The sequence below is a fragment of the Lagenorhynchus albirostris genome, chromosome 1 (assembly GCF_949774975.1).
Source record: "Lagenorhynchus albirostris chromosome 1, mLagAlb1.1, whole genome shotgun sequence".
Taxonomy (NCBI): domain Eukaryota; kingdom Metazoa; phylum Chordata; class Mammalia; order Artiodactyla; family Delphinidae; genus Lagenorhynchus; species Lagenorhynchus albirostris.
In genome coordinates, this window is record NC_083095.1 from 80,895,321 (window position 1) to 80,923,161 (window position 27,841).

General features: G+C 40.2%; 1 protein-coding gene across 5 annotated transcripts in view; it reads right to left on the reverse strand.

Annotated features, from left to right (window-relative positions):
- MEIS2 (Meis homeobox 2) overlaps positions 1 to 27,841 on the reverse strand; it is a 201,176-nt gene that overhangs the window by 5,087 nt on the left and 168,248 nt on the right. For all 5 annotated transcript variants that reach the window (XM_060168644.1, XM_060168653.1, XM_060168679.1 and 2 more), the window contains one exon: positions 500 to 558. In XM_060168644.1, the coding sequence (XP_060024627.1) occupies positions 500 to 558 (59 nt within the window). The remainder of the gene's footprint in view (positions 1 to 499; positions 559 to 27,841) is intronic.

The following is a 27,841-nucleotide window of genomic DNA, read 5'->3' on the forward strand; positions in this document are numbered from 1 at the left end:
GGATGGGAAGCATTTTAATAAAAAATAATGCTGGCAGTGCAGCAGGTCAGGCTTTAATAGAATATTATGAATAGTCAATGCAAATGAATGGATACAATGAGTTTAACAGGGGATGCTCCAGGAGTGAAAGCAATGCGCACACCAAGGAATTGTGGGTAAGGAGAAAATGAGAGTGTGCTAATGATTGGATGCAGACAAGCAATGAGTAATTCCAGAGCTCACAGTCAAACAAACTGCTTGTGGCACTAATACTTGTGCCCAATTACCAATTCAGAAAGAAAATAAAAAGCAGTGTCAGTAGAGTCAGGGTGGGAAATCTCCAATTAGCACCAATTAGTGAAGTTGCTTCCTAGAATGGAATTCTGGGGACATTAAAAAACAAATCCTCCCAGAATGCCTGATGGAAGCATTTCTTTACCAGGTGATGAAACTCCTGAAGTATAACTTGATGAGGATTTGTGCCTGTGGGATGTGAACACAGATATGAGTTGGAACTTGCCTGCTCGATTTGACTGGTCAATCATGGGCTGTACTATTCTTCTTCGGGCATTAATAAACCTGAAACAGAACAGAGACGTCCAGTCAGCAAATGCAATTTCTGTGCTCCGTGAACACTTCTGCACGAAAGCTGCGGAGAATACAACACAGTCAAACATCTACTGAAAATTATCTTTTTAATTCAAAGGCAATTTTCCCTCTCCATGTTCAAAAATAGCTGACTGGATCATCTCCTCCATCATCTCATCATCAACTCAAAGCTGACTTGCTAAAAAGGCTCAGGAAGGGAAAAAAGTTTTCCCTGAGAAAATTTCTATTAATTTGCAATTGTGCCTCTGCCTCTTGAACAAGGCGGAATCTGGTTAAAGTTCACAGGCTGGAAGATTTTCCCCCTTTCCCTAAACTCGCCATCGCAGGGAGACCCGGCTTCCCCTTGCAGCTGGTCATAAATGGAGACCAGGCTCTGGCACTCGGCTTTCACAAGGTATTGTTAGGTCAGCAAAGCCATCAATTAGGCTGTCTGAAGTTTTATCACCAACACAGCAGTAATAAGTGCTGGCCAGAAAGACTTCTGCTCTTCGGCAACTCCTGCAGTTTAAGCCTGTAAAGTTAGGGGTCACTTAGAGGCCAGTGCCAGCTGGGGGCGGCCTTTCCAGTCTAAGCTGGGACACCCAGGGCAGGGATAAGGTAACTGCCAACCATAAACCCAGCCACCTTTCAACCCACTAGAAAGACAGAGCCTCAGGTACACATGGTTGATATTAGAGCCCAAGAAACATTTTCAAATCAGGTGGTGGCTGAATCACAGGAATGTAAAGGAGAAGCACTTATTTCGTATAGAAGCCTGGATCTAATTTTGCTGGAAATCCAAAAATAAGTGCCTACTTCATGTTACTTTAATGTTTAATAATGCCCATCAAATATTCATGTACAGAGTAAGATGATAAGAAATCTCCTTTATTTCTTCAAATTTAATAAAAACAAAACAATTTTCTACCATTTGCGAGTTATACCCCTGTCCCCATGCATTTAACGACATGCATTCCCCACACGCTTGAGCTGATGCACAGGATTCACGGGCTGCATGTTTTCAGGGGGGACATGGAGGGAGGGGGATGCCTAGCGTATAGCTAGCTGTTCCTGCAAAACATACCCATGGATGATGTTTCCCAGTACTCCCAGTTTCAAATCTTCAGTGCAGGGGGACTTCATGATTAATGAGTCTACATGGGGTCACAGGCAGGAACTGAAAACTCATTCTTTGAAATTAGCCAGGAAAATTCTAGTGTGTTGGCAGCTCTGCGCTCCCATGGCGTTAAAGTCCCTTCTGTGGAGGACAGCAGCCCACACCTGTTCAGGCCTCCTGTGGGCACTCTGGTGGGAATACAATTAGACTGAAGAAAAATAGCCTCTAGAAAACCAAAGGAGTCTTTTGCATATGGGGTTTGTTTGGCAAACAATGGACTTCTTTATTACTTAAGAAAGCGTAGCTCAGATTGTCAAAAAACATCACACCCCCTCAGGTTTGGGGAAGAAAGTGACAGCTTATGAGAGGTGAAAACAAAAAGAGAGTGGAAACTGCGTATTTATTCCCACTGGGCACCTTAAGTGGTGCCGAGGAATATCTGACCAGATAGATCACAAAGCCTTCCAGAAGAATCCCTCAAGTCAGAGAAGGAACTTAATGGTCTACTCTTTCCCTCACTGCTTTTACTGGGACCAAGGAGGACTGACCTGAGAGTTCCACCCCCAGAACTCTTTTCACCAGCTCAGGTTAAGACCAATTGAGATGCTCAGGAGAGGAGAAACCTTTCCTCTGCTCCTTGAAGTTTCTAATGGAGGACACACATGGCAGGGGTTTCACCTCTTTTTATGTGCTACTAATCCCGGTTTTGTTTTTTCCTATAGGCCAACTCTTTAGGTAAAATGAATTGCTATTTTTTCCCTTTTTAATTTCACCCTTTTACTCTTTTATTATTTACATCTGGAGGTTGTTCGCTTATTTATGTCTTTCTCTCCCGTTCCCCCAAACACTCCCTTCCTCACAGAGCCGCAAGGCATCATGGTCCTTAGTTCTCAGCAGGAGAACTCCACACTGTCTTCAAACAAATAATTACTGGGAAGGTTAGAGGTTCACTCAAAGGTCATTTCTTTGGATACTAGTCAGAATGTTTACATTAGTAAAAACGGGGTCATCTCAAAAGGTTGTTCAATGGGGGATCCACAACAATGCAGAACATTAAAAAAAGCAATCTGTGTGCTCTCAGGTCTTTATAGAAGCGCTGAACTTGGAAATGCCACTCCAGTGTTACATTTTCAACTAGTTACCATGGCATGGACTGGATGTTCACTAGCAGTTATGGCGATGGCCTTTCTTCGCCCAGTTCTACTAAACAAATAGGCAGAGAAGCCTCTGAAGGTTTTCACTAGATCCTTTTACAAAGGGTCATAGAGATTTTGCTTTTTTCACTAGGGTTCCAGTTAGCCTCTCTGAATTGTTGTTCTCAAACAATGTTTGTGATCCGTAGTGCTGTATCTTGCCAGATTCCTGATTCTACCACATTCTTTCAAATCACGCAGAATTTTAAAAACATATGGGCCCCAATTTTTCAGAAATCTCTTAACATACAACTCCTGCCAATTGTCAACTCCCCTGATCTTGGGATATCTTATAAACACCATAGATGTTACTATGAAAATTACCAATGAATGAGCTGACTGTAAGAACACTTTAACACTAAAAAGTGAAATTACCCCCCTGCACTGATGATCCACAGTCTACTCTTAGAAAACACACCCGTGTACATAAAATGAAGCCATTTAATTACAGATTTCAAAAATCCAATTAGGAGTAATTTTTATTTCTTTAATATCAGTAATGTGAAATTTCCAAATATGGTCTTTCCCCAAAATTACATAACATGAAAATTTTTTCCACTTCCTCTGATCTATATTTTAAAATGAAGTTATTCAGTGCTCAAACAGTAAACAGAATATCAAGTTTTGATTCTACTTAAAATCTGAAGAGTCTAAGTTGAAAACAGACTGATCTTCCATCTTTCAAGGTCCAAGCTCCATTCATATGGAAAAATGCAACTCACTGGTTCGAAGACAAAAGACATCTTAAAAGGCTCAAAAGGTTTCCTGGCTATTAAATGGGTCTTACAAAATAACATTTTGATGAGTTAAGTGTAAATGAATCAGACACATATGGATTAAGTTATCCTTGAATTTCACACGGGTTTAAAAACTAAGGGGAAAAGAGGGTGTTGGCAAAAACATTTTGGACTTTGCCAAACCCAAAACATTTGAAAAATTGCTGAAGACATCCAACTAACCAAAATGCAGCAAGATGCACCCAACTTTAATGAAAACCCCCGCAAGTTATTTCCAATCCAAAGACTGTTAGGTTTTTCATCTGTATCTGATATTAAAAAATTCTCTAAGTTGTAATGTCATCCCAGAATGATTCTGAAGTTGAAGACATATACTTTTCTATTGGTACAAACTATTTCACCCGAAATCACAGAGTCTTCTTAGATAGCTCTTAAAAGCATTCTGAGGTTTGTACAACTTGCATGTAAAATATGCCATATATGATAAATGCCATAAATGTGCTAGTAAGCCTAGTGCCTTATCCAGATTTCACTTAAAAAATATTTTTCATTAGCCTCACTGTGACTTTTTTTAAGGGCTAGAGATAATTCCATTAGTGACTCCTTAGGGAATGAATACCCTAAAGTACACTAGTTCCATTGATTTGTATTGAACACAAAGTTAGTATCCAGGCTCACAAAAGCTCTGGAGAGGATCTACTAAGACTATCTACTTTCTCATTAAATTTTACTAAAATAGAAAATGCATTAGTATGTGTGATCCTTAAAAATGATATACTTAGACGGTTAGTTTAAAAATAACTTAATTATAGAAATAAATTCAATGACTTTCCAAGAATCATGAGGACTTTTTGAGTCAACTTAGAGTGAAAAGATATATATCTATATATTAAAAAGAATAAACCCAAGAGAGGAAAATATCATTGAAATCTCATCTTGTCTTGTTGGAGAGAGGTCTTCTGGAGACCTCTCCCACACCCCACCTTAAGCCCCAACAAAAGAGCCAAACTTTTCTGCAACCAAAATCTGACGCGGCGATTTTTCTTTTAAAGTGTTTTCACTCCCCAGCATATTTCAGATTGATAGAAGTAGACTTAGGTGTCATTCCTGATTGTTGGTTGATTCCTTTTCCTTTCTCTTTCTCCCTCTTTTTAAATGGCTGATAAATCCCTCTTTCTGGTTCACTAACTTCATGCCCCACCTGGTAACCCATTCCTTTCGGCAGCATTCCTTTTGTTAGAAAGCGCAGGCTTCCATGGAGTCAACTGGAAAGATGCCAGCCCTGAAACCCTCTGAGGGGGAATCAAGAATCCCCAGAATTGAAGCTTTTGCATCGTTTGGTCTGGTTAAGGAGGGGAGCTGAACTGCTGAAGAGGGATCCGATCAATTGGGAAGAGGTGTTATAGGCAGCTTGGTGACTGGGGACCTGTTAAAAAATGAAAAACCTCTGTTTCTCCACTTTCCCCAGCCATGAGACTTCATCAGTGAAGGTGCTTATTCACAAAGCTTGCTACTGGTTGGGGTGTGCAGCAATGAAGCCTCAAGAGGGGCAAGTCAGTTATCAAGTTTCTTCATTTTTTTTCTTCGTTCACAAAGAAAGCATGTCTTTTTCTGTGTGTGGTTATGGCTAAGAGTGGGGCTTTCTCAATGAGATACATTGAAAAGGCTGAATCAGTGAATTAAGCAGGTTTAATGCCTTTGAATGTGTACCCTGACACACAGATGATTGAGTCATGTCTCAAACATAAGTTTTTCACAGGTGGCCAGATAAGTGGGTCTTTTTTCCCAGACAACTGTGAGCAAAGTATGGTAAACAAATGAGATCCATGGGCTACTTAGAGACACATTCATGGTTCATAATTAATTTCCCAGAGCTACAGCTTAATTTATAATTTGATAGATACTAGATTGGTCTACAGCTCTCAAAACACCATGAGCTAATACTTATAAATTTACAATATGAAAACATGATATTAATCTGGAATCACACACCTTTTGTAGCTTTATGAATAGGCCTTGAGCAGTGGAGTGTTTATGCTGACATGAAAGGCCCTGGGCAAAATTATCAAGTAGCTCATGCTTATCTTCTGATGACCTTTCTAATGTGTTCTTTCAAAATTCTTTCTTTTATCTAATTCTTCCCTCAGGTTAGGAGGGTGCACATAGGTTCTTTACTAAAATACCCTACTTTGGGTAAACGCTTCTCAGTTATTGTTCCATATTCCAGACTTCTCTGTAGAGCAAAGTGATGAAGAGCATGGGCTCATTCCTTGTTGTGTCACCTTGGGCAAGTCTATGTAAACTTCTAAGCCTCAGTTTGATTCCTATCTATAAACTGGGGCAAGAGTTGGGCCCAGATTGTTTATGAGGATTAAGGGAGATATTGCATGTAAAATCTTTGTGCCACAGTACCTGGCACACAGTAAGGGCTCGTTAAATGTTAGCTTACACTCAAAATGCATCTATCTCATGTCCCCTCCTAAAGAGCTCTGTTCTCTTATGGGCAATAATTCAGACTAGGTGGGTTATTATTAAACAAAGCCATGCTGAGTTGATAACAGGGTAATAATGTGCTGTACCCCTGCAGGTAGCATGTGTCCATGCCATGGGGTCTTCCCAGAGATTACAGCTAATACAAGTGTATAATGCCATGGTGGGGATTTTAGATACTGGAGTGGGCATCTCCAGGGGGGCTGGGTAGTGGGGCGAGCTATTTTGAAATCACTCTCTTAACGGTTCTCTAGATCCTTGCAACTCTGTGTTCCATGGACGAGCCACATCAACATCCCCTCAAGCTTGTTAGAACTGCAGAAATATAGTGGTCCCCACCTTGGCACTACTGACTCTGAATCAATATTCTAAAAGATTTCCAGGTGACACATGCATATTTAAGTTTGAGAGTTTCTGCTCTAGGTCACATACCAAATACATGATCCAGTACTCTTACTAAGAATAGAAACTTGCAAAGATCAAGTTGTAATCAAGAACCTTAGCTGTGAAAATGCACATACTATTCTCTTTAGCTATGTCAGATCTAAACAGTCCTTTAATCACTTGTCTTGGGCAACAAACAATTTATAATAATTTAATACATTTTACTCCATTAGTACCTCCTAAAGGAAAAGTTGGACCAATAAAGTGTTCTTGTGGAAACTGTCCTCTCTCAGGAATGGATAGCAGGAAAATGGTAGATTTCTATTTTTATTTCATGTCATTCTGATCTGTTTGAGTTTTTAATAAGTATGATTATTTTCATAATTAAAAAAGTGTTTAAAATGGCCTGGAGAATTTGGCATCCTATTTGACTAAGGCATATACAGCCAACAGTAGAGACTTTTTAATAAAAGTATTTGAGAAATTCCTCTAAGATAGGGAATTATCTTTTATTTTCTTTATAATACTGAGCAACAATAAACACTATTCCATAAGTATAATCACACCCAATGGCGCGTAACAAGACATCCCAGCAGGTTATGATTTTGAAGCACTGTTACTCTTCCAGAATGCTATCAGATTATTCATGGGCGGCTATTTATCATGCACTATAAAAGTGATCTTTCAAAGCTACTTGAAAGCAAGGGAGGAGAAAATACACAAAGATCCTTAGCTATTCATATCTAGGATCTATCCTCTTAAAGATAAAATACTAAGTCAATAGACATAAGTTGTAGTATATTACCTCATCCTGTACATGATTTATTGCAGATGGAAATCAACTAGAAACTGAATTACTCTGAAAGTTTTACTACTGACATTAAAATTCCAGATCTGTATACCTACACTCCTAATAGTGCTTCTGAAAGCAATTCTTTACAGACACGGAAGATACATCTACAGCTTTGTTCGGCTCTATCAGCATAAAATGCAGGAGTAATTGTTCTCAAAATTACCAATGATCAAGTACCTGTTCATCTATCTGAACACTACTGCCTGACTGGGCTTCGAAAACTCAACCAGTCACCTGACAATCAGTTTCACACATTTTAGCCGGTTCTCATCATGTTCCTAGCCATTTCACGCTAACAGGAGAAGATCCCGACAAATCTAGTATCTCTTTAGCTTTCAACATCACCTTTGATTGGAGTATTAATTCTATATCCTACTTCTCAGTGGAAGCCACCTAAGCATTAACTTGCCAAAAATACACCAAGCTGTTTAGTAATTATGTATTAGCTATGTTTGAGGAGATCAAGGTGCACTTACATGCCCTATGCTATGGATATCTCTTTGATTAGCTTGTCATCTGCTCGGAAGAAGATGTAGGCGGATTCTCCCATACAGTCTAGCAGGCCAGCTGTTAGCTGCCTGTCAAGCCCTCAAGTGGACAAGTAGTCCAGGAGCAAAAATGTCACTCCTTTGATCTGGCAAGGAGCAGCTGCTGATTTATAGAGTAGGACTTTGTTCTTCCGTTCTATTTTACTTTCTTTCCTAAGGCAGAACCACAAAATCCAGGAGAAAAAAAAAAGTGCCGTTGCCGGCAACATCAACAAGCTCTGACAATTGCAACAGGGTTTTTCTTGGCCCGAACAAAGCTCTCAGGCATCTCCTTTGACGCTCACCTTTCCCCCTCCTCTCCCCCTCTCCCCACCATCTTTTGCAATGCGGTAGTTATTGTTTAATTCAGCTTCTGTAAATGGAATGGACTGTGGCCAGCAAGCCTGGGGCATAAACACACCTGTATGAAAGGAGTCTTATTGTAGCAACCATCTACAAGCAAGCTCGCATGAACCACGCGTTCCTGAGTTGAGAAAGAATGCTCCGTTTTTCCTGACAGCAAATTTTACCCTGAGTTTCTACTTTTGGTGCCACCAGCCTATGATGACCACGTTTGAACTGTTTCCTCTTCAACGGCATTACACTCTTTATATCCAAGAGAAAAAGGGATTCGATTTTTTAAACCTGTGAGCAAACAGATCCATCCAAAATGTTTATTCACCGTCTATAATATCAATCATTAAGCCCCGAATTAAACAACGTCCTGAAAAGCTTTTGCAAATGCAGTATCAAAGATGCCATAATGTTGATTTCGTTACCACTCATTTATACTGACACAGGCTTCCCTGAGTAATATATAAGGAAAAAAATCAACCACAAAATCTCCATAAGCCATATGCATCGCCTTGCTAAGAACTAAACTGGTTTCAAACGCATGATCCCGTTCTCAGTGGATACATCTGTCACGTCAGAGATGTCCTGTCAACCAAGTGGAACAGGAAACAATGTGGCCTTGAGATAAACTGTGAGAAGTCATTAGCCATATGCATGTACGTATGTGTGTATACATGCACATACACATACATGTATGTATATGTATGTGTACACACACACACACACACACACACACACACACACACACACACACACACACACACCAGGCAGGCAATAAACTTTGCAGAGATTAACACCTGGCTAAGTTTTCTGTTCTGCTGCTGCTGAAAGGAAGGGTAAGAAGGGTTATCAACTCTAGAATATTTAGACATATAACCACATAGGTCAAAGACAGAAACTTTGTAGGCAGTGGGAATGCTGAAAATGATGGAGAAAAGAAAAGCTGCTAAAAATCCTTGTTTTTCTGCCATCATGCCATGTTCTAGTGTTTTCTCTTTTCTCCCCTTTTTCACTTTCCAGGGCAAACAGACATTTTTCTCAGCCTCATTCCTTGCTTTATCCTATGTTCCCCAGGGGTCAGTCAACAGTTATTCAGCACCTACTGCCTCAATGTGTCGAGAACTGTCCTAGTAGAGCTTTCTCTGGGAGTGCATACGTATCCCAGGGAGAGACTGGGTTCTGGAGGCGAAAGGTGAGGGGGTAGGAAGGGCAGCAAGGTGTAGAGAACAGGGATTATGTAAGGCCTCTTTTCATCCTTTTTTGGTCCTAAAAACTTTAGAATGAGTAAGTATTAAGCTCCACAGTAATCTGTACATGTGTCACACACTGATAAATCTTCTACATTCTGTACCTAACAAAAGACAAGTTTAATAACAAAATATGACAAGATCATATATAATAAGAAATTATATATAATATGTAAGTATATAATTATATGACTGTGTCCATATTATTTAAAATTTAAAAAATGCAGTTCAAGCCTTTAAAGCTTTTTACTCTTTGCAACCACAGAAACAAATTGAAAAGCACAATTTGAGAATACGTAATAATTACAAATCATAGCAGTCCACACTCAGTAAATAAGTGTGATGGAGTCAATTAGAGAAGTCAGATGATGGTTAATCACCGGATTCTTGGAGGAGGGAAGTTGGACCAGATTAAAAGCGTATAGATTATTGGGAAGGAAGGAAATAAGGAAATGGTGTGTGTGAAGACACCGAGGCAGATCAGGCTGTGCGCAAGGGAGGGTGCAGGAACTGACTTCAGACAGGCTCCTGGTTTTGGTCTGGAACACATGGCCACAGTTAATAGACAAGCTGGTGGAGGAGTTTTTATTTTTCCAGCTTTATTGAGTTGTAATTGATATGTAACATTGTGTAAGTTTGATATATAAGACTGTGTAAGCTTAAGGTATACAATGTGTTGATTTGACACATTTATATATTACAAAATGATCAGCACTATAGCATTAGCTAATACCTCCATCACATCACGTAATTACCATTTCTTTTTCATGGTGAGAACATTTAATATCTATTCTCTTGGCAACTTTCAAGTACATGATACGAGACTGTTAATTATCATCACCAGGCTTTGCATTAGATTCCCAGAACTTATTCATCTTCTAACTGGAAGTTTGTATCCTTTAACCAACATCTCCCCATTTTCCCCACCTGGGTGGAAGTTCTTGAGTAACAAACTGAACCTCTGAAATTCCTGAAGAGTGGAATGATGAAATATGGTGCTTGAGGAAGATGTATTTCTGAGAGCTATGTATGAGTTGATGAGAAGCTAGAAGCTAAACGGTAGAAAGCTATTCTAATCCAAGCAGAAGAGGGAAATAAAGTGAACTCAGACTAAGGTGGTAGAAATACAAAAGAAGTAGGCCATGTGGCTTGGCGAACTGCTGATGAAGTGTGCTTAGCTGGCAAAGAAAAGATACAAATATAAACGATATTAAAAGGATAAACCTGAGAATCTATGTCTGGTATGCTATGGTATACACTTGATGAAAATTGGAAATTTCGGAGGAATTCCTACTTGTTGAGATGAGGAGAGGCAAACCCAGCTTTCCAGATGTTGCCTTTGAGTTGACAGTGGGACTTTCAGGCTGACAAGCTTGTCAGGCCACTCAAGACAAAGGACAAAAGAAGAGTGAAAGTCTAGAAAGAAGCGACTTTAACTTCAAACCCCTCTCATCTCCTCAAATCTCCAAAACTAGATGAATATTTCAGGCTGTGGCAACAAGTATAATAAACTGCCTAACTACTTCCAAAAGAATTACTTCCTGCAGATCTTACCAAGTCCTTTATCTAACAATGGCTGGTCAAGTTAATTGTCAGTAAAAACCTTTATTCCTATTAGGTCCAGCTTGCTTTTTCTTTTAATTCTGAGATAATTTGTGTGACTGGATTTAGAGGGCAATGGTAATAATGTACTGTGTGCTGCTAAACAAATTGTGTTTCACTTCATACTCTGTGGAAGTTCCAAAAGAGTTTTAAAGATTGGAGATGGGAAAAATATATGGGAGACTGTTTGTTTTTAAGACAATTAAGGGTGGGTTTTCTCCAGGTAGTGACAACTAATTTAGAAGAGAATTGATAGGACAAAGTGTTCCATTGAAAAGGGACTCCATTAAGTGTGATGGCTTCCAAATTGTGTCCTCCTTTCAAACAGTATTTTTCTTTTTAAACGGGCTTTTAAAGTGAAAACTATAGCACTTCACCCAAAATGGTGTGGAAACAAATGGTTCTCAAGTGTCTATTCTTCAACTCAGGCCAAGCCATCCCAACACCAGCAATCTACAGCCACTTGGTGTTTGGAGGGAAGGGGCTTGCATGAGAATGTCCCCGTGGCCCTTTCATTTGTCTGTGGGGCTCCTTTTTCTAAAGCAGCAGGGGAGACCTCAGAGACCAGCGTGGCATGCCAGGAGTGTTTGGATGGGCCAGGCTCTTATCCTTCTTCCAACTCTCCTGCTGGTTTAAAAGAAAGAATGTGGCAGAAGACACATGAGGAAAGTGGCAACATTCTTAGGGCCCTTTATCAATACCACTGCTTTCTTTAAATTGTAGCTTGGTCTCTTGTTTGAGAGGCTGAGATTTTAGCACTTTTAAAGGGAACCATAAGTGAGAAATCTCCTAGGTGTTAAGCTTTAGAGTGGCTTCAACCCAAAATAAGAAAAAAAAATGAGATTAAAACACAGAAAGTCAAGTAATATTAAGAAAAAGATCCAACAAACAAAATACCATAAATATGCATATATGGTACAGTCTTTCTGTTTAAACCAAATGGTATTTAACCAGTTTATACTGGCATCTAGTCCAGGTGCCAAAGGGGGAAAAATCGAAGATTTAAAAAATTTCAAGGTCACTTCAAATAAACTATAGTTCTAACAGCTATACATCTAACAAAAATCTTTAAAAATTATTATGAAAACATATCCCATTATGTCAAGAGGCAAAAAAATCTATTCATAAACATATGACTTAATGTCTTCACATTTATGATGATCAGACATCAAAGACCAAATTCCAAATAAAATTTCTTCACTGCCTTTTCTTAATAACAAATTAAACATCTTTTACTTTGATTTGCAGCTGAGTAGCATTCTGTATCTTCTTCAGAGATGTTATATGCAGTCTTTCCAATGTGACGGTATTATTACCCACAAAATTTTTAGCATCATCCCGTAATCATAAAAGACATAAAATATATCTTTATAAATCACAAGAGACTCAGTAAACCAGCAGTTATGCCACATCTGCTTTAATCCTTAAATATTTTAGCTTTAGAGGGTTAGTGGATTTCTTTCCCCTGATTTGCAGAGAAATAAAGACATCAACTTTTGATTCCTGTGTTCCAGACAAGGCTATAGTCTCCAATAGACAAAGAAGCAAACACTTTGTACTGCAATTTGAAAGGATCTGTTTTTTTGCATATTCACATTTCACACCTATCAGAATTTCCTAAAGTGGCTTACTATTAGAAATAGAAGGGCTTCCCTGGTGGCGCAGTGGTTGAGAATCTGCCTGCCAATGCAGGGGACATGGGTTCGAGGCCTGGTCTGGGAAGATCCCACATGCTGCAGAGCAACTGGGCCCGTGAGCCACAACTACTGAGCCTGCGCGTCTGGAGCCTGTGCTCCGCAACAAGAGAGGCCGCGACAGTGAGAGGCCCGCGCACCGCGATGAAGAGTGGCCCCCGCTCGCCGCAACTGGAGAAAGCCCTGGCACAGAAACGAAGGCCCAACACAGCCAATAAATAAATAAATAAATTTATATTAAAAAAAAAAAACCTTTAAAAAAAATAGAAATGATAGCATTTGAATGATCTCCATTTTCAAAATAAAGATAAAGTAACGTAAAAATAATTTAATTTACAAATTGGTTTAACTGCTATACAGTAATGTACATATAAACAAAAAGGCAATTAATAAGCATAAAGTTAATATGCTAACATGCTAGGAACACACTATTTCTTCGGTCTGGGATGGCCTTTCTCCCATGGCTATCTGGTCAACACGCCCTTCAAAATTCTTATCAGAGAACAGCTTTTGGAGGTAACGTCTCTGATTCCATAGTTTGAGTAAGAAGCACTTCTTCAGTCAGTAGCACTTATAGCTCACAGGCCCATCACAGCATTTATTCAATACTATAATCACAATTTACGTGTCCAGCTTCCCACCAGGTAGCCCTAGAAAGCAGAACCACATCTTAACTCTATGTTATTGAGAGTGTGTCAAGCATGTAGTACATCCTCAATAAAATGTATAGTGAATGAATAACTAAATGGCTGAATGAAAACAAGGTTCCTACGTCTCGGAAATAATGTTGAATTGAGAATGGAAGAGCCCAGAGGGATTTTCTTGTCCTCACTTTGCAAGTGGCTGAATAGCTGAAACCCTGATGAAATAATATTCCCTAGAATAGGGCAGAGCTAATATGGGAAATAACTCTGGCTTCCTGGCTCTGTGTAGTTATCTTTGCACTCAAAAACCACTAAAGATACAGACTAGAGGCATTAGCTGAAAGGTGTGAATCCATCTGGGCATTAGAGATGCCAGGCAAGTCTTGTGTACAGGGTTGAAGGAAGAGAAGGACTTGACTTGGCAGAAAGTGGGCACCAGGCTTTTCTAGGCTGGTGAACATTGGGGCATGATAAGTCCAGTTGACTGAGAGAAGAGAATAAGCTGGGAGTAATGGGAACGGAGGTCAATGGAGTATTCTGGTGTGTGTGTGTGTGTGTGTGTTTGGGGACAGAGGACTAGTAAGTAGAAAGTGAAGGAGTAAGGTTTGTGAGATGGAGAAAGGAAATAAGAATAGAAAACTTTCTTAAAATATTTTTTTCTCATTATATCTTTCTAAGGAAGTTTTCCCAAATTGTGCTCTGAAGGACACTGGTGTCAATAGGTGTTCCTCCAAAACAAAGGTGGTAGGTCAAAGTGTGGTAGGGAAACAGCACTAAGTGAAACAAAGTGAAGATGTGTTCTTTGCTGCAAGTGATGTCACAGCTTTTAATAGCTTTTTAATAGGCTAATATTATGAATCTCTAAGAGGGAATAATGGTACCAATCAATTCTTAAGTGTAGTTATTAAGATTTTGAGGGGCACTAGGGTTGCAAGGATTTGAAGAAAAATGAAGCAGTGTTTTTTTAACCGAAATTGTATTTTTAAATCATTTATCTATTTGAAAATAGGATTTCCATGTTCCTACTTCCCCAAGTCAGACTCAGAGATAGAGAATCATTTGAAGGGCTCTTGTTTTATATATTACCTGTTCACAATACCCCCTCCCAAGATTATTATAAAACCTGACTACTCCATTGCCCTTTGACCCCCAAAAATGTGCAGGCTGAAAATGTTCTCTAGAATTTCTCTATCTCAAAGGTAGTTTGATCATTAGAAGATGATGTTAGGCTGGGATGTCTTCTCTAACCTTTCCCTTTTGCTACTTTTCTCATATTTTCTTACTCAAAGAAATATTTTTAAAAAAACAACAACTATCATGGGGTATTTTGCTATGTGTGCCTAAAATTTATGCTTCAAAAATGATTCAGAAACTGAAGACTAATCTTAAATCTGGAGTTTTTTTTTTTTTTTTGGCAACACCCTCTGCATCTTTCATTAATCAGAACTAAAATTGGGCTGTGGCCATCTAACTTTAGCATGTCTATTACATGTGTTAGAGACTTCTGTGTATGGAGGGTGGGAGATGGGGAGGAGAGAGACAGAGGCAGAGACAAGATGGTGAGGGGAGCATGACATTAAGGAAAGGAAGAAATGAGAAGGGAAAAGAGACAGGAAAAGAGGAAGCGCTGCTTTGGATAAAGTACATCAATGCACATCCAGCTTCTCCCTCCGCTCCCCTCCCCTCCCCTCCCCTCCCCTCCCTCCCACCCCCGCCCCTGCCAATCCTGCTTTCTTGTTTACAGAGTGTACAAGTACAAAATCAGCTTTTACTTGTAACTGTGTTAAACACCACCTGCCTGCCCTCTGAACCTCGCTGTCCCAGGATGAGGTCAGCCCGGTGAAGGGCTCCAGTTCTATAAGCAATCCTGTCATTCAGGCTAACAGCAGTGATTCGCTCACAGGGGGCAAAAATGACTCAATTGTTGGGCTTATTGAACTCCAGGGAGCACAGCTACTCTATCATTACCATGGAGTGCAAACACCCTGAGCTCTGTTTTGGTCCACTTAAAATTGCTATTTGCTGTGAAGGATTGGCAAAGCAATTCTTAAAATGATGGGGGTGAAAGTAAGGCGAGTGCCATTATGGGCTTTTCCTTCCGTTTAAGCAGAAGTAAGCAGTACAGGACTCGTTCTGAGCCTGACCCACTTATTTAACCTTTTGTTCACTTTGCTGTATTAACATATATTAACTGGCTATATAAGCCCTGGGGGGGATAACCACCTCATGACCAAATTACAGTTCCATTTTCATGGGTAACCTCTCCTTGGGTGGAAATTAAACCCCAACAGAAATACATTGTAGGTCCACACAGAACTGAGGAGGGATGCCCTCAAACAAATGCTGAATGCCAGTCCTGCAAAGACCAGAGCAACCACAGAGAGGTTGGGTAAATTATACACTAGAGGAACTATTTGAAAAACCAAATAAATTTAATTAAATAAGTTACAAAATTATCTTCCCGTCTCTTATCTACTCCCCTTGGTTAATATCCATGACATACTGATGTTGCATAATTGCTCTTAAGGAATGCTGCAGCTCAGAGCCATAATGAGCTGCCTTTGCACAAAGGCAGCAAAAGTGGTTTCCCTACAGAGTTATCTTCTCAATTATTTATACTTGCAACACTTTCACATAATGGCAGTTTTAAAATCAAACAAACAAAGCAAACCGTACAATAAACGAAGGAGACAAGAAGGTGCAGGGACCTTTTCTTTCTTTTTTGAACACCAGAAGGGAGAGGCAGGCCATATAGAGTCAGCTGAATTTGGTTCCTCGAAAAGTCTCAGGGGCCCTGCGACCAGATGACATCAAAGCATTTGAGACTGCCACCTTGGTGAAGGATTAGACATGCTCCGCATACCTACCTTGCTTTTAATCTGTCATATCCAAATATATAAAGGAATGCAAACTTAATTTTTGCCTTTTACAAATTGGCCTTTGAAAATTCCTAACCAGAAGACTTGACCCCCACTCCCAACTCCGGAAAAAAAAAAAAAGGTGCTAAACTGTCAAAACGATGTCAATGTACACAGAGAATGGCTGTGTGTGTCACAGTGGTCCCCCAGGCAGCAGAGGGGCTGGCCAGTTTTTACGGTGCTTGTTTCCATTGTCCACACCTGCCTTTGGTTAATCACTCAAAAACTTAACAATCAAAAGAGAAAAAGCTACTTTGTACTTCTACTAAATACGGATATACAAAATAAGATAAAGGGCATATTTAAACATTATGGTAAAATTATAATATTATTTCTAATATTTAATTGTGGAATCTCTTTGAAATGAACTGTTACTGATGCCATCAAGTTCCAACTTATTTTGTTCCTAGCACTCAGCTTGGTTGCCTCTTCAGAGTAGATGTTCAATGTTAGCCTGGTTATTTTCCCAAGTTAATCTACAGATGTGCTTGAAGAGCTTATATGTTAAGAAATTAAACGCGAACTTTCGACCAGACATACATTTTGGATCTGCATAAAATCTGCATTTTGTTTAAGATTCTCCATTAACAAGCATAGGTTCTAGCCTTTTAGGAGGAAGTTAGTTACCGTCTTTACTTAAAGAGTTATTCCTCATCAAATGATGGCCAGTCATGTACCTGTGATTAAAGATATTCACTATCAATGCCAGTGAAACACAGCTTTTTATATCACCTACCAGCCAGATCCAAAGAACAAACTGTTAAAGCAATTATTTCCTTAAAGTTCTGCAGAGAAAGATTATAAAGACACAGTAAAAATACTAATTTTAGGGCTTCCCTGGTGGTGCAGTGGTTGGGAGTCCGCCTACCGATGCAGGGGACGCGGGTTCGTGCCCCGGTCCGGGAGGATCCCACGTGCCGCGGAGCGGCTGGGCCCGTGAGCTATGGCCGCTGAGCCTGCGCGTCCGGAGCCTGTGCTCCGCAACGGCAGAGGCCACAGCAGTGAGAGGCCCGCGTACCGCAAAAAAAAAAAAAAACAAACTAATTTTAAAAACCTCAAAATTTGTCTCTTGCGATATGCCAATATGCACACACATTGAATTTACACACACACACACGCACATACATACACTTGCTTTTCATTAACGCACCTTACATGCCTTGTGACTTTAAATCTCTCTTGTCTTGACCCAGTTAAAAAAAAAATTAAGATTTTTTTTTCCCCAAGTACACAGGTACTACTGTGAAAGATCAGAAGGAAAAAAATATACCATGCTGAAAGGAAATCAGACCATGACCCATAACCTGTCTGAGGACAGGCTGTGGATGGGGTCATCAGAGGGAAGCAGTTGGGACTGAGCTGGGATCCACTATCTTGTGTTGCTTCACTCCCGGGAATCCAATGAACTGAATATCATATTGTGGGCCACTTGCTGCTTCTTACACCTCCTCTTAGCCATGGAGAGCTAGGAATGAACTGTATTTTGTTGGCTACTTCCTTTCGTTCTGCCACTCTTACCTCCAGGGTCAAATCATTTGGTAGTGTGGTGGGAGCTGAAAGGTTGTGGACCCAATTCTACTTCTCAATATAAAACTACACCCTACTACTTCACCTTCTAGCAGCAGTAGATACCTTCACCTGAAAAGTGATCTTTCCAGGTATGTGCACGTGTGGTTATGGGGTGGGCAAGGATAAAGGGTAATACATGGAGAATGCAGATGATGGTAAGAAAACTCTTGTGCCGGAAAATGAAAAACACAACCTTGTTGTAGTCAAAGATAAATCTGAGTGAACTTTGATGTACCGCAAATATATCCTATGCCATTCACAACGTATTTTTCAAAGACACTGATGCAATAACTAATATTCGATTAATCATTATGTGAAAGATTAGTTAAACGCTGACGTCTAGAAGAGAGTTGGGTAGTTTTGGGTTTTTCAAATATGGGTAAGTTCTGAAGGGAAGTCTCAGATTCTGTGAACAGACTCCAGTTCATCTGAAAAGCACTCCCTCTGGCAGTCAAAAGCAATTTAAAGGTCAGTAGATTATGGGTGGAAGTGAACTGGTTTGGAGAGTAAAACCAAAAGCTGACTGGGGTGAGAGGATATGACTTTCATCCCTGTGAGGGCTCCCACTGATGGGATCAGAAGTTGCTATCAGTGTCTTGAGTGCAGTAATATTTCAGGGCCCTCAATTCCCAAACATGATGGGTGCGTAAGAAACGTTAACCTCGATTTTTTTCCAGCTTTCCTCAACCGCCGTTAACAGCCTCTCTCTTAGTGGAGCAGCCAATTAACCAAGCATTAAAAAAACCCCACAAATCTATATCAATAGCTTTGCACACAAAAAGGAAGATGTGTGAAGTAAACACTTAATCATTGCTGTAAGTGATCTGATCCAGGATGTCTAACAGCCAAATAAATTGAAACAGGCTATGGTTGAAAAGACTAATTAAAAAAAAAATCAGAAGAAATAACATATTTCTCTCCTTTCCTTTAAGCATCCCGTATATTTGCCTTTATGTTGTAGTTCACAGTAACCGGCCTTCAGCTTACCCTTGACTAGTGGCAGATCTGATAAGGGGTTGGCACAAATATATTGAACCTGGTTTACAAATCGTTTTGCAACTTCCTTTCCCAGATAAACATAACCCAGTACAACTTCTGAGAAAAAAAAAAAATTGTGTTTACTTGTCCTGTGCTTAAGGATTTTTTTCTTCTAAATGTTCCCTCAGGATGCTGGCTTGCAACCTAGAAAAAGCTTGGATTTCAGCTTCAGTCTCCAAGGTATTCTACGGTTCAGCTGGGCTGTGAGCTAGGAGGGAAGCTCTCTACCTTGCTGATTTAATTAACAGGATTCTTTTCATTATTATGGGGATTTAGTTTCTCCTTGCCTTTCAGTGTTTGTGAAACACTGATTTATGTTTTATATTTTGAAGGAAGATTTATTGTTCTTTGACAGCTGAGGCTTGGTAAATTCCTGGCATTGAAGGGACCCCAGGGAGGTGTCACAGTTGCCCTGCCCTGCCCACCTATACTCTGTCATCTCAAGGGCACCCCTCCAGAAGTGAGAAGAGCCATCAGCTGTTCAGTGCCCATCCCACTTCTCCTCCCTCAGATAATTACGCCAGCAGGGGTTGGCCTGTTCCCATTTACGAACGGTGGTGTTGGTAGGTTGATCAGCAAGCGTGAATCACCGATTCATTTATGTGAAGCAAACAGTCCATGAATCTTTGGGCTGGATCTAATCTCTTGATTAAATGGAGCTCATTGAATTAAGTGGTAGGCTGTGCTGTACTTATGACGATGACCATGGCTGAAGCAAGGGCAAATTTTCTAAATAGGACAATATTTATTTATCAAAAAACAAAATATATTCGAAGTTAGTACTATGGAAAATCTGGCAGGGAGGGTCATCATGATTCTGTTGGATCATCACTCTTCTGAACTACACAGTCCATCAAATTCTGACTTAGAGAAAAAGTCAAACCTTTAGTGAAAACTCTGGAAGACTCATAGCAAATTTATATTTTGGGTGAAAAGTGTCACTTAACGCCCATGATTTGATTATAATCAAAATCTCAGGGCTTCATGATTCACCTTCACTCATATTACTATAATTAGAAATTATTGAGCTAGGCACTAAACTGAGCGCATACAAGTATCCTCTTATTTAATTCTCACGAAAACCTACTGAAGCAGGTACTATTATTAGCATTCCCATTTTCTGGTTAAGAAACTGAGATTTGGCAAAATCTAATGATAAGCCTAAGGTCACATTGTTAGTAAGTGGCAAAGGTGGGACTCAAATCCAGTCCTTTCTGACTTAATATGTTCTTCATGGATACGTTATGCTGCCTCCAGGGTGTATATACTGATAGTGAAAAGAAGGTGTTATAGGCTGAACTGTGTCATCCCCTAAATTTATATGTTAACTCCCAATTCCAGAATGTAACTGCATTTGGAGATAAGGTGTTTAAAGAGGTGAGTTAAAGTGAAGCCATTAGGGAGGGAGTGGACACCAATATGACCCACGTCCTTATAAGAAGAGGAAGAGGCACCTGGGATGCAGGAGCTCCAAGGAAAGACCCTGTGAGGACACGATGAGAAGGCTGCACCTGCAAGCCAAGGAGAGAGGCCCCTGAAGAAACCAAACCTGACGACACCTTGATCTTGGACTTCCAGGCTCCAGAACTGTTAGAAAATACATTTCTGTTGTTTAAGCCACCCGGTCTGTGGTATTTTGTTAGGGCTGCCCTGGGAAACTAATGCAGAAGGTAACATGGAAACAAGAGCTGGAAGAAAAGCAAAAGCAAATTTTTGCTTTGAAAACATGGTCATTTCCTCTGCATATCCACTGGAGACACCCTACCCTTGATGGCGTGAGCTCCTGTCAACCCTCCACACACGCTACTGTGAGCCCCTGTTTCCGTTATTAAGAGAGTGAACGCTGGAGAATGCACATGGGCTGGCTAAAGCACTCGGGACAGAGTCAGGAGAAGTGTGCCGCTTTATGGGTGAGAAAGGCCGTGTTGGTCCATCAGAGAAGGGAAAAGGAAGGAGGCTGGTGACGCAGGTAGAGATGGTTCTGGAGTTATCGAAAGGATCTGCCTGAGCATAGCCTCGCCACCCCCAACACAACTGGGGGCTAGCAAGTTAGGAGTATTTAGGGTTACTGTTCTTGTCTTCTCAGGAGAGGTCAGCAGCTGAAACATCTCCCGAGAACCAGGTAGCATCTTTTTTTTTTTTAATTAATTTATTTATTTTTGGCTGCATTGGGTCTTCGTTGCTGTGTGTGAGCTTTCTCTAGTTGTGGCTCGCAGGCTCCAGAGTGCAGGCTCACTAGTTGTGGCACGTGGGCTTAGTTGCTCCACAGCATATGGGATCCTCCCGGACCAGGGCTCGAACCCACATCCCCTGTATTGGCAGGTGGATTCCCAACCACTGCACCACCAGGGAAGTCCCCAGGTAGCATCTTGATAACAGCCTGATCATGATCTTGTTTAGTTCTAACAGACCCTTTATCTGATATTCTCCCATTCAGGCAGGAAAATGGAGCCAATGTTTAGACCAAACATAAAATGGTGCCTTGGAAATTATTTGAGTTCTAGACCAGAACTTTTGTCTTAATCAAGATTTATAAGCCAGTAGGTTCTAAGGGAGAATAAAGGAAAAACATAGAAAAAACATCTAATTCCACAGTGGTTAGCGTTTCAATTTTTTTTTTTTTAATCAAGAAAAATGAGTGTGGGGATGTGGTCCAACTGGTGGAGAAAAAAAATACACTAAAATGAGCTTTCATTCCTGATTCAACAAATCCAAGCTAATTTTCTCATTCATCAGTTCTGCAGGGTTATATGAGATTTATTCTTTCAAAGTTTGAATTATCTTTGTTTATTCAGTGTCTATCAAGAGCCCGAAATTCAGAGAGTAGCTCTGTCCTCACAATTCAGGCTTCATAAGTTTTCTCACAAAGTATCCTCTGCAGATTTTAATCTTCAACACACTCTAGGGAAACACCTGGGTGAAATGTCACCTGGGGCCACCAAATAATCACCACACTGCACATAACCTAAAAGAGTTTTGGGTCAACGAAAGAAGGAAGCCAGAGAACACTGGCTTCCTTCTTTCACTGAAGAAAATGAACACAATGGCGAGGAGTCTGTGCCATAGACACGCATAGGATTTCTCTATACATGGGGAAGAGTTGCACAACGGAGGCCTCTCCTTGCCTTTCTCATCTCTACATCACCTACAGTGAATCCCATTCCCGTTATTCACATGGTATATTCTCCCTCTGAACAGTCTCCTGACTGTCCTGTTTCATCTCCTTCCTCTTATTAATAGTCTTTGATTGCTTGTAGAAATATTGAAGAAACAATGCTTGATCCTGTGAATAAAGTTTTATTCAGTTTCTGCTGCCTAATTGGCATTGCACTGAGAGCCTTACGGGGAACCTGTATGAGAAGCCACATTTGCCAAGTGAAAAAAAGCACTAGATTTGGGATTAATTTCATGCCCCAAGGATCTCCTAATTTAATTGGACAAACAAGATGATACACCTATCCGTCAACATGTTAAATTTGATGTGATGAGAGAAACAGCACAACTTAATGGAAAGAGCACGGATTTTTAGAGGCCTGGGTTTGAATCCTAACCGTATCACTACTCTGTGGTTTGGGACATGTTCTTTAACTTTTCTGTGTCGTAATCTCCTCAAGTGTAAGATGAGAATAAATTATATGACCTACTTGAAAGGGTTGCCCTGAAGATGAAATGTATTGGAAAGGCATCAGAACATCATCTGAGAATTACACAAAAAAACTTAAGTCATTCTAAAATAAATTTCCAACGTTTACAATCCTCCAAACACTGCAAGGCATACACAGATGAAAAGCTTGAGTCTTACTCTCAGAAAGCTGGGGGTTTAACAGTAAAGAGATACCATGCTACAAGACGAGAGTCTTGGTGGCAGCACAGTGGCCACTGGTATGTAGAGAGGATGGACATAATGTGGGTGAGGCGGGAGGGGGACAGGAGGCCTTGGGCTCTTTCCTGAAGGATTCCAATAGGTGGAAATGGGAAAGTTAGAAGGAGGGAGAACATACCAGGTAGAGGAAATTGCTTAAGCAAATGCATAGAGAGAGCAAGTGTTTCGAGCTAAGACGCTTTGTAGAAGTGGTACTGGATTGAAGTAAGGAGATAAATTTGAATCCTGGTTTGCAATTTCCTAGCTATTTGACCTCTCTGGTTCAACACTTCTCATCCATAAACTAGAGATGATAGATAACTCATAAGTTTATTGTAAACATTAAGTGTTTAGCTAAATAGTTGGCATATTTGGAATACCAGAAATTGTTAATGTACTTTTTTTAAGTCTTGGAAAGGGTAATTAGAAAAACTCCCAATATTACCAAAATAACCCTAATGCACGTCTAAGTTATGTGCTCAGTGGCCCAATCAAAGCATTCATTTCTACTATCAATTAAACATTGGAGGAAGAGCTTCAAAATTTATGTTATTAACTTGAACTTTGTCATTATTTTATCTACAATGAAACATCATTGGAATGTCAACGGGAAAAAAGGAAATAGTAAATGAGACAACTTGAATTTTCAACGATTTCATTAGATTTTGCCTTCTGGGTGTTTTTTTGGTTTTTTTTGCGGTACGCGGGCCTCTCACTGCTGTGGCCTCTCCCGTTGCGGAGCACAAGCTCAGGACACACAGGCTCAGCGGCCATGGCTCACGGGCCTAAGCCACTCCACGGCATGTGGGATCTTCCCGGACCGGGGCACGAACCCGCGTCCCCTGCGTCGGCAGGCAGACTCTCAACCACTGCACCACCAGGGAAGCCCCCTTCTGGGTGTTTTATTTGTCTCCCTACACCAGCATGGATAAGCATAAGCCCATTGGTGGACCTTTGTTCAGAGATCACAAATTATTCATCCAAATATTTAAGCATATAAGAATAACATACTTATCCTATTTGTTGTTCCCTGAAGTCAAGGACAATGGAAGCTAAAATATCTAGTGGTTAGAGGATGGGTATTAATGTGGGAGTGAGAAGAAGAAGGAGAAATGGGGGCTGGAGACTAAGGCCTCAGAAACACTTAGCAACCTATACTTCTCTTCAGTAACCACCTTTTTTTAATTCTTAGAAATCTTATAAGGATGAGGGTGAGAATGATGTAGAACTTACTTTGCTGACTAATAAAAAAACAGGTCTGCTAAAACTCTTTATCTTGAGCACACGTGGGATGGTGGTTCTAAATATGGATAGCAAATGTAGGAAAAAAGACCTCCATGCCAACTTTTGACACAGGACGGTGTCTTATTTCTCATGTTTACCAAGTGAAGAATAATCCTGACCTAGTTTATGAGGTACATTCTCAGAAACACCTGTGTTCTGAGCATAAAATAATTAAGAAGTAACATGTTAATGATGTCCTTGATTTGAAAAACAGGGAAACATCTGCAGAAGTCATGCAGAGTCATGTTGTTCCACATCCTTTCTCTAGAATGAAACCGACCAATCGGACATACACGGGTGGAGGTTCAGAACAAACCAACATTCGGCTGGAATATATGGAACAGAAGATCTGGTCTTCTATTGGTAAAAGCACGCCTTGAAGGCTTCAGTAAAATCAGAAAAAAAAAAAAAAAAAGAAAAGAAAACCTGTTGTTCAGTTTCAACCCTGAAGAACCAAATAAACCTAGTAAGTTTTTTATTTCTTAATCAAAAATGGTATATAAAGTTCTCTCGAATATAGCCCCTGTAGAGTAAAGCTGCCAAACCACCTTCGATACATTTTTAACGAGATGTTTGCCCTAGAGATAGGTATCACCAAGAAAAGATGTCCTGCAATGCCTGTGAAATATGTGGGATCGACTTGAAGAGTGCTGTGTAGCCCCATGCATTACATCAATCACAGGGCCGAAAGGAGAAGCATAGAAAATGAAAAGAGGACTGATCAGTTCCAATGGAACATGAAGTATAAATATCCCTTCTGTTCAAGAGACAGTCACTCAACTTGTTTTCTAAGTCATTAACTACACCCCAGACTCGGTTTTCCTGATACTGCATGCTATTTTATGTGGTTTGGAATCATTTCAAGGAATTGATTTTCATGGCATTTTCAAAGCAAAACACAAACAAGGTATCTAGTCTCTTACTTTAACTTATGAAGTTCAAGATTGCTTTTGCCTCACTGTCTTCGTCTTTCTACTCTTAACCCACAGTGAGTAAGAATGTAGTTCACCCAAAGCATGCTCCCACTTTGGGGGCTGTTCCCATGGCTCATATTGCAGCTCCACTTAGCAATAACTCCATACTTAAAACACTAAGGAGACTGGTATATTACTGACGTCCCAGCATCATTGAAAAAAATGAAATGTGAATGAAATTTGAATATACTCCTGCCAAGCAGTGTATATCTAGATAGAACTAAAACCCATAAGAAACAAAGACTCAAGTGCTGATTGGAGAGCAGAGGGAAAAGCATCTAGAGAGATAAACCAAAGAAAGCAAAATGAGGATTAAAAATTGACTTAGTTTGCCCTTAAGAGGGAGGGTTTAGTTTTGGGAAATCTCATCGTCAAAGGTCAGAAATGAAGAGATATTCTCCAAATATCCAGATTCCCATGATAAGGGAATGACTATGCTTAAATATCATTTTGGCGAAGGGATATCATTTTCATTGGGCAAAGTTGCCTCTAGTATCTTAAAGAATTAAACGGAGCTCCTTCCACAGGATAACAGAGCGCATGGAAAGAAGAAGGGACAGCATTGGGTTCTGAGTCAGACATTAAACGTCTAGCCCTGGTCTGACAGTTACGAGATTCACAACAATGAACAAGCCACCAAACCTTGGAGAGCCTGCATTTCCTCATTTGTAAAAGGCAAATGATAAACCTCATTTACTTCACAGGGCTGATGTGAGAATCAAATGAGACAGTATATATAAAAGTGCCCCCCAAAACAGTAAAGGGCTAAAAAATATAAGGCAGTGTGGTAAAGGCGTATTTCATTAAGGAGTCAAAAGTTGGGTTTTTTTTTCTCCCTCATTCTACATGATAACTCCTGAGATCCTTTCTTCTTGTTCTGAATGTCAAATTTATGAAAGTTCATTTAAAAGGGCAGAAACAAACAAACAGATCCTAGAGGAGTATAGTCTAATCTTGCTTTCTTTCTCTCATTAATATTCTGTATGAAATTGTGTAAGTCCCTTTGGAAACCTCAGTTTTTCCCATCTTTGTAATGGACAATAGTGCAGCTTTCTATGTAGTGTTTTAAATTACTTACAAGAAAGTCTCCTGAAATATAAGCCCTTAATAAAATCTGAAATGATGAAAGTCTTCTAGAAATGAACAACAAAAAAATCTTACCCCCAAACAATATTTATTCTTATGAATCGCCTGTCTCATTACCAACAATATGTCACAATTCTGTCTGCAGCAATAGATGGAAAACAAGCTGCACATACAATACAAAACGCATTCAGTTGCTGGAGGGCACGAAAAGGTACTTGTAATGTCATCTGAATCTAGGCCATTATACAATAAACCAAGTATGAAGTGATGAAAGTATAGCAGTTTGCCAACAAGCTGATGTTTTCAGATTCCATCCCACATTTCCTTATTCTTTCTGATGGGATCATCCAGTTCTAATGTTCTTTTGCCATATATGATCATTCTGCTAGCAAAATATGACTCAATCAGTGTTTGGATTTGATATCAGGCTTATAGAACGCAGGCTTCAGACTAGCTAGTTTATGGCCACCATACATCCTTCAGGAAATATCAACACCCCCGACCCGCCATGATCCAAGCCATGCGATGTTCCTCCAAAGTATCAACTGAACTAACACCTCTTAAACTCCATGAATACAGTACTAATTAGTGATCAAGAAGCACCTTGATATAGATCACGTGCTTTAGAGAGAGAGAGAGAGAGAATGAGAATAAGAATATGAAGAGCAAAGAGAAGAAAACACAAACAAAACTGGCGCCAAAGTCTTTTTCTTCACTGAGTCCCATCAGTCACCTCCAGCATGAAAAATCCTATCCCAAATTCCCTGCCATAAATGCTGGCATCACTGGTTTTTGTTCACCTTGACACACTCAAAAGAGTAGCACAAAAAAGTCATTTTAAGTAGCAAAATAGCAAGCCATAGCCGTGTAACCTCCCTCTGTACAGGTTTGGCTGAAACATCTGTGGGAAAAGGGGCTGCCGAGAATTCAGTGAAACATAAGCAATGAGAAAACCTTTCTATCCTCTTCAATTACTCAGAAATGGGAAAGGAGCATCATTTTCAAAAGAACAAATGCTACACAAGACATGCCCTTTAAATCCTTTTTAAGGTTCTGTGACCTGTGAAACTATCTGCAATATCAGCAGGAGAAAGCCCTTTCCAGAACAAATGCCCATGTTTTATGTGTACTGTATTTGCTAATCATTACTTCATAAGCAAGAGTAGATATACAGTGGGGCTATAAATAATGGCGGGGATGTAAAAGTGAATTGATCTGTCTGGCTATCTAGTAATACTCCTGGCACAAGACCAGTCTTGAATGACTGCCAACTACCACGGAGCCAGCCAGTGATTTGTCTGGGGGTCCTGCCCTGTCAGGCAGAAAACAGTCTTAAAGCTGAACTCCCACCACTGTGTGCACTGCCTAGATGGCGGCCATGAGCACTTCCCGCGGTGTCCCCTGTCACCAAATCAGTCCAAAGATCACAAAAAAAAAAATGGCAGAAAAGAAAGCAAAAAAACCCACAAAAAACAACAACAAAAAAACCAATCAAACCAAATCAAATTAAAAATACACCTCCGGCCAACCCAAATTATAAAGGGGTCAGTGAGAACCGGGGTATGGTCCCAGAGGTTATCCCACTTAAACTGCATAGACTCACCACAAACCTTAATCCTTGTGGTGTATCCAGTGGGACTGTGACTAGCCCTGGGCCTGGGGCTGCAGAGCTGTGGGGACCCTCTTATGCAAGAAGCACCT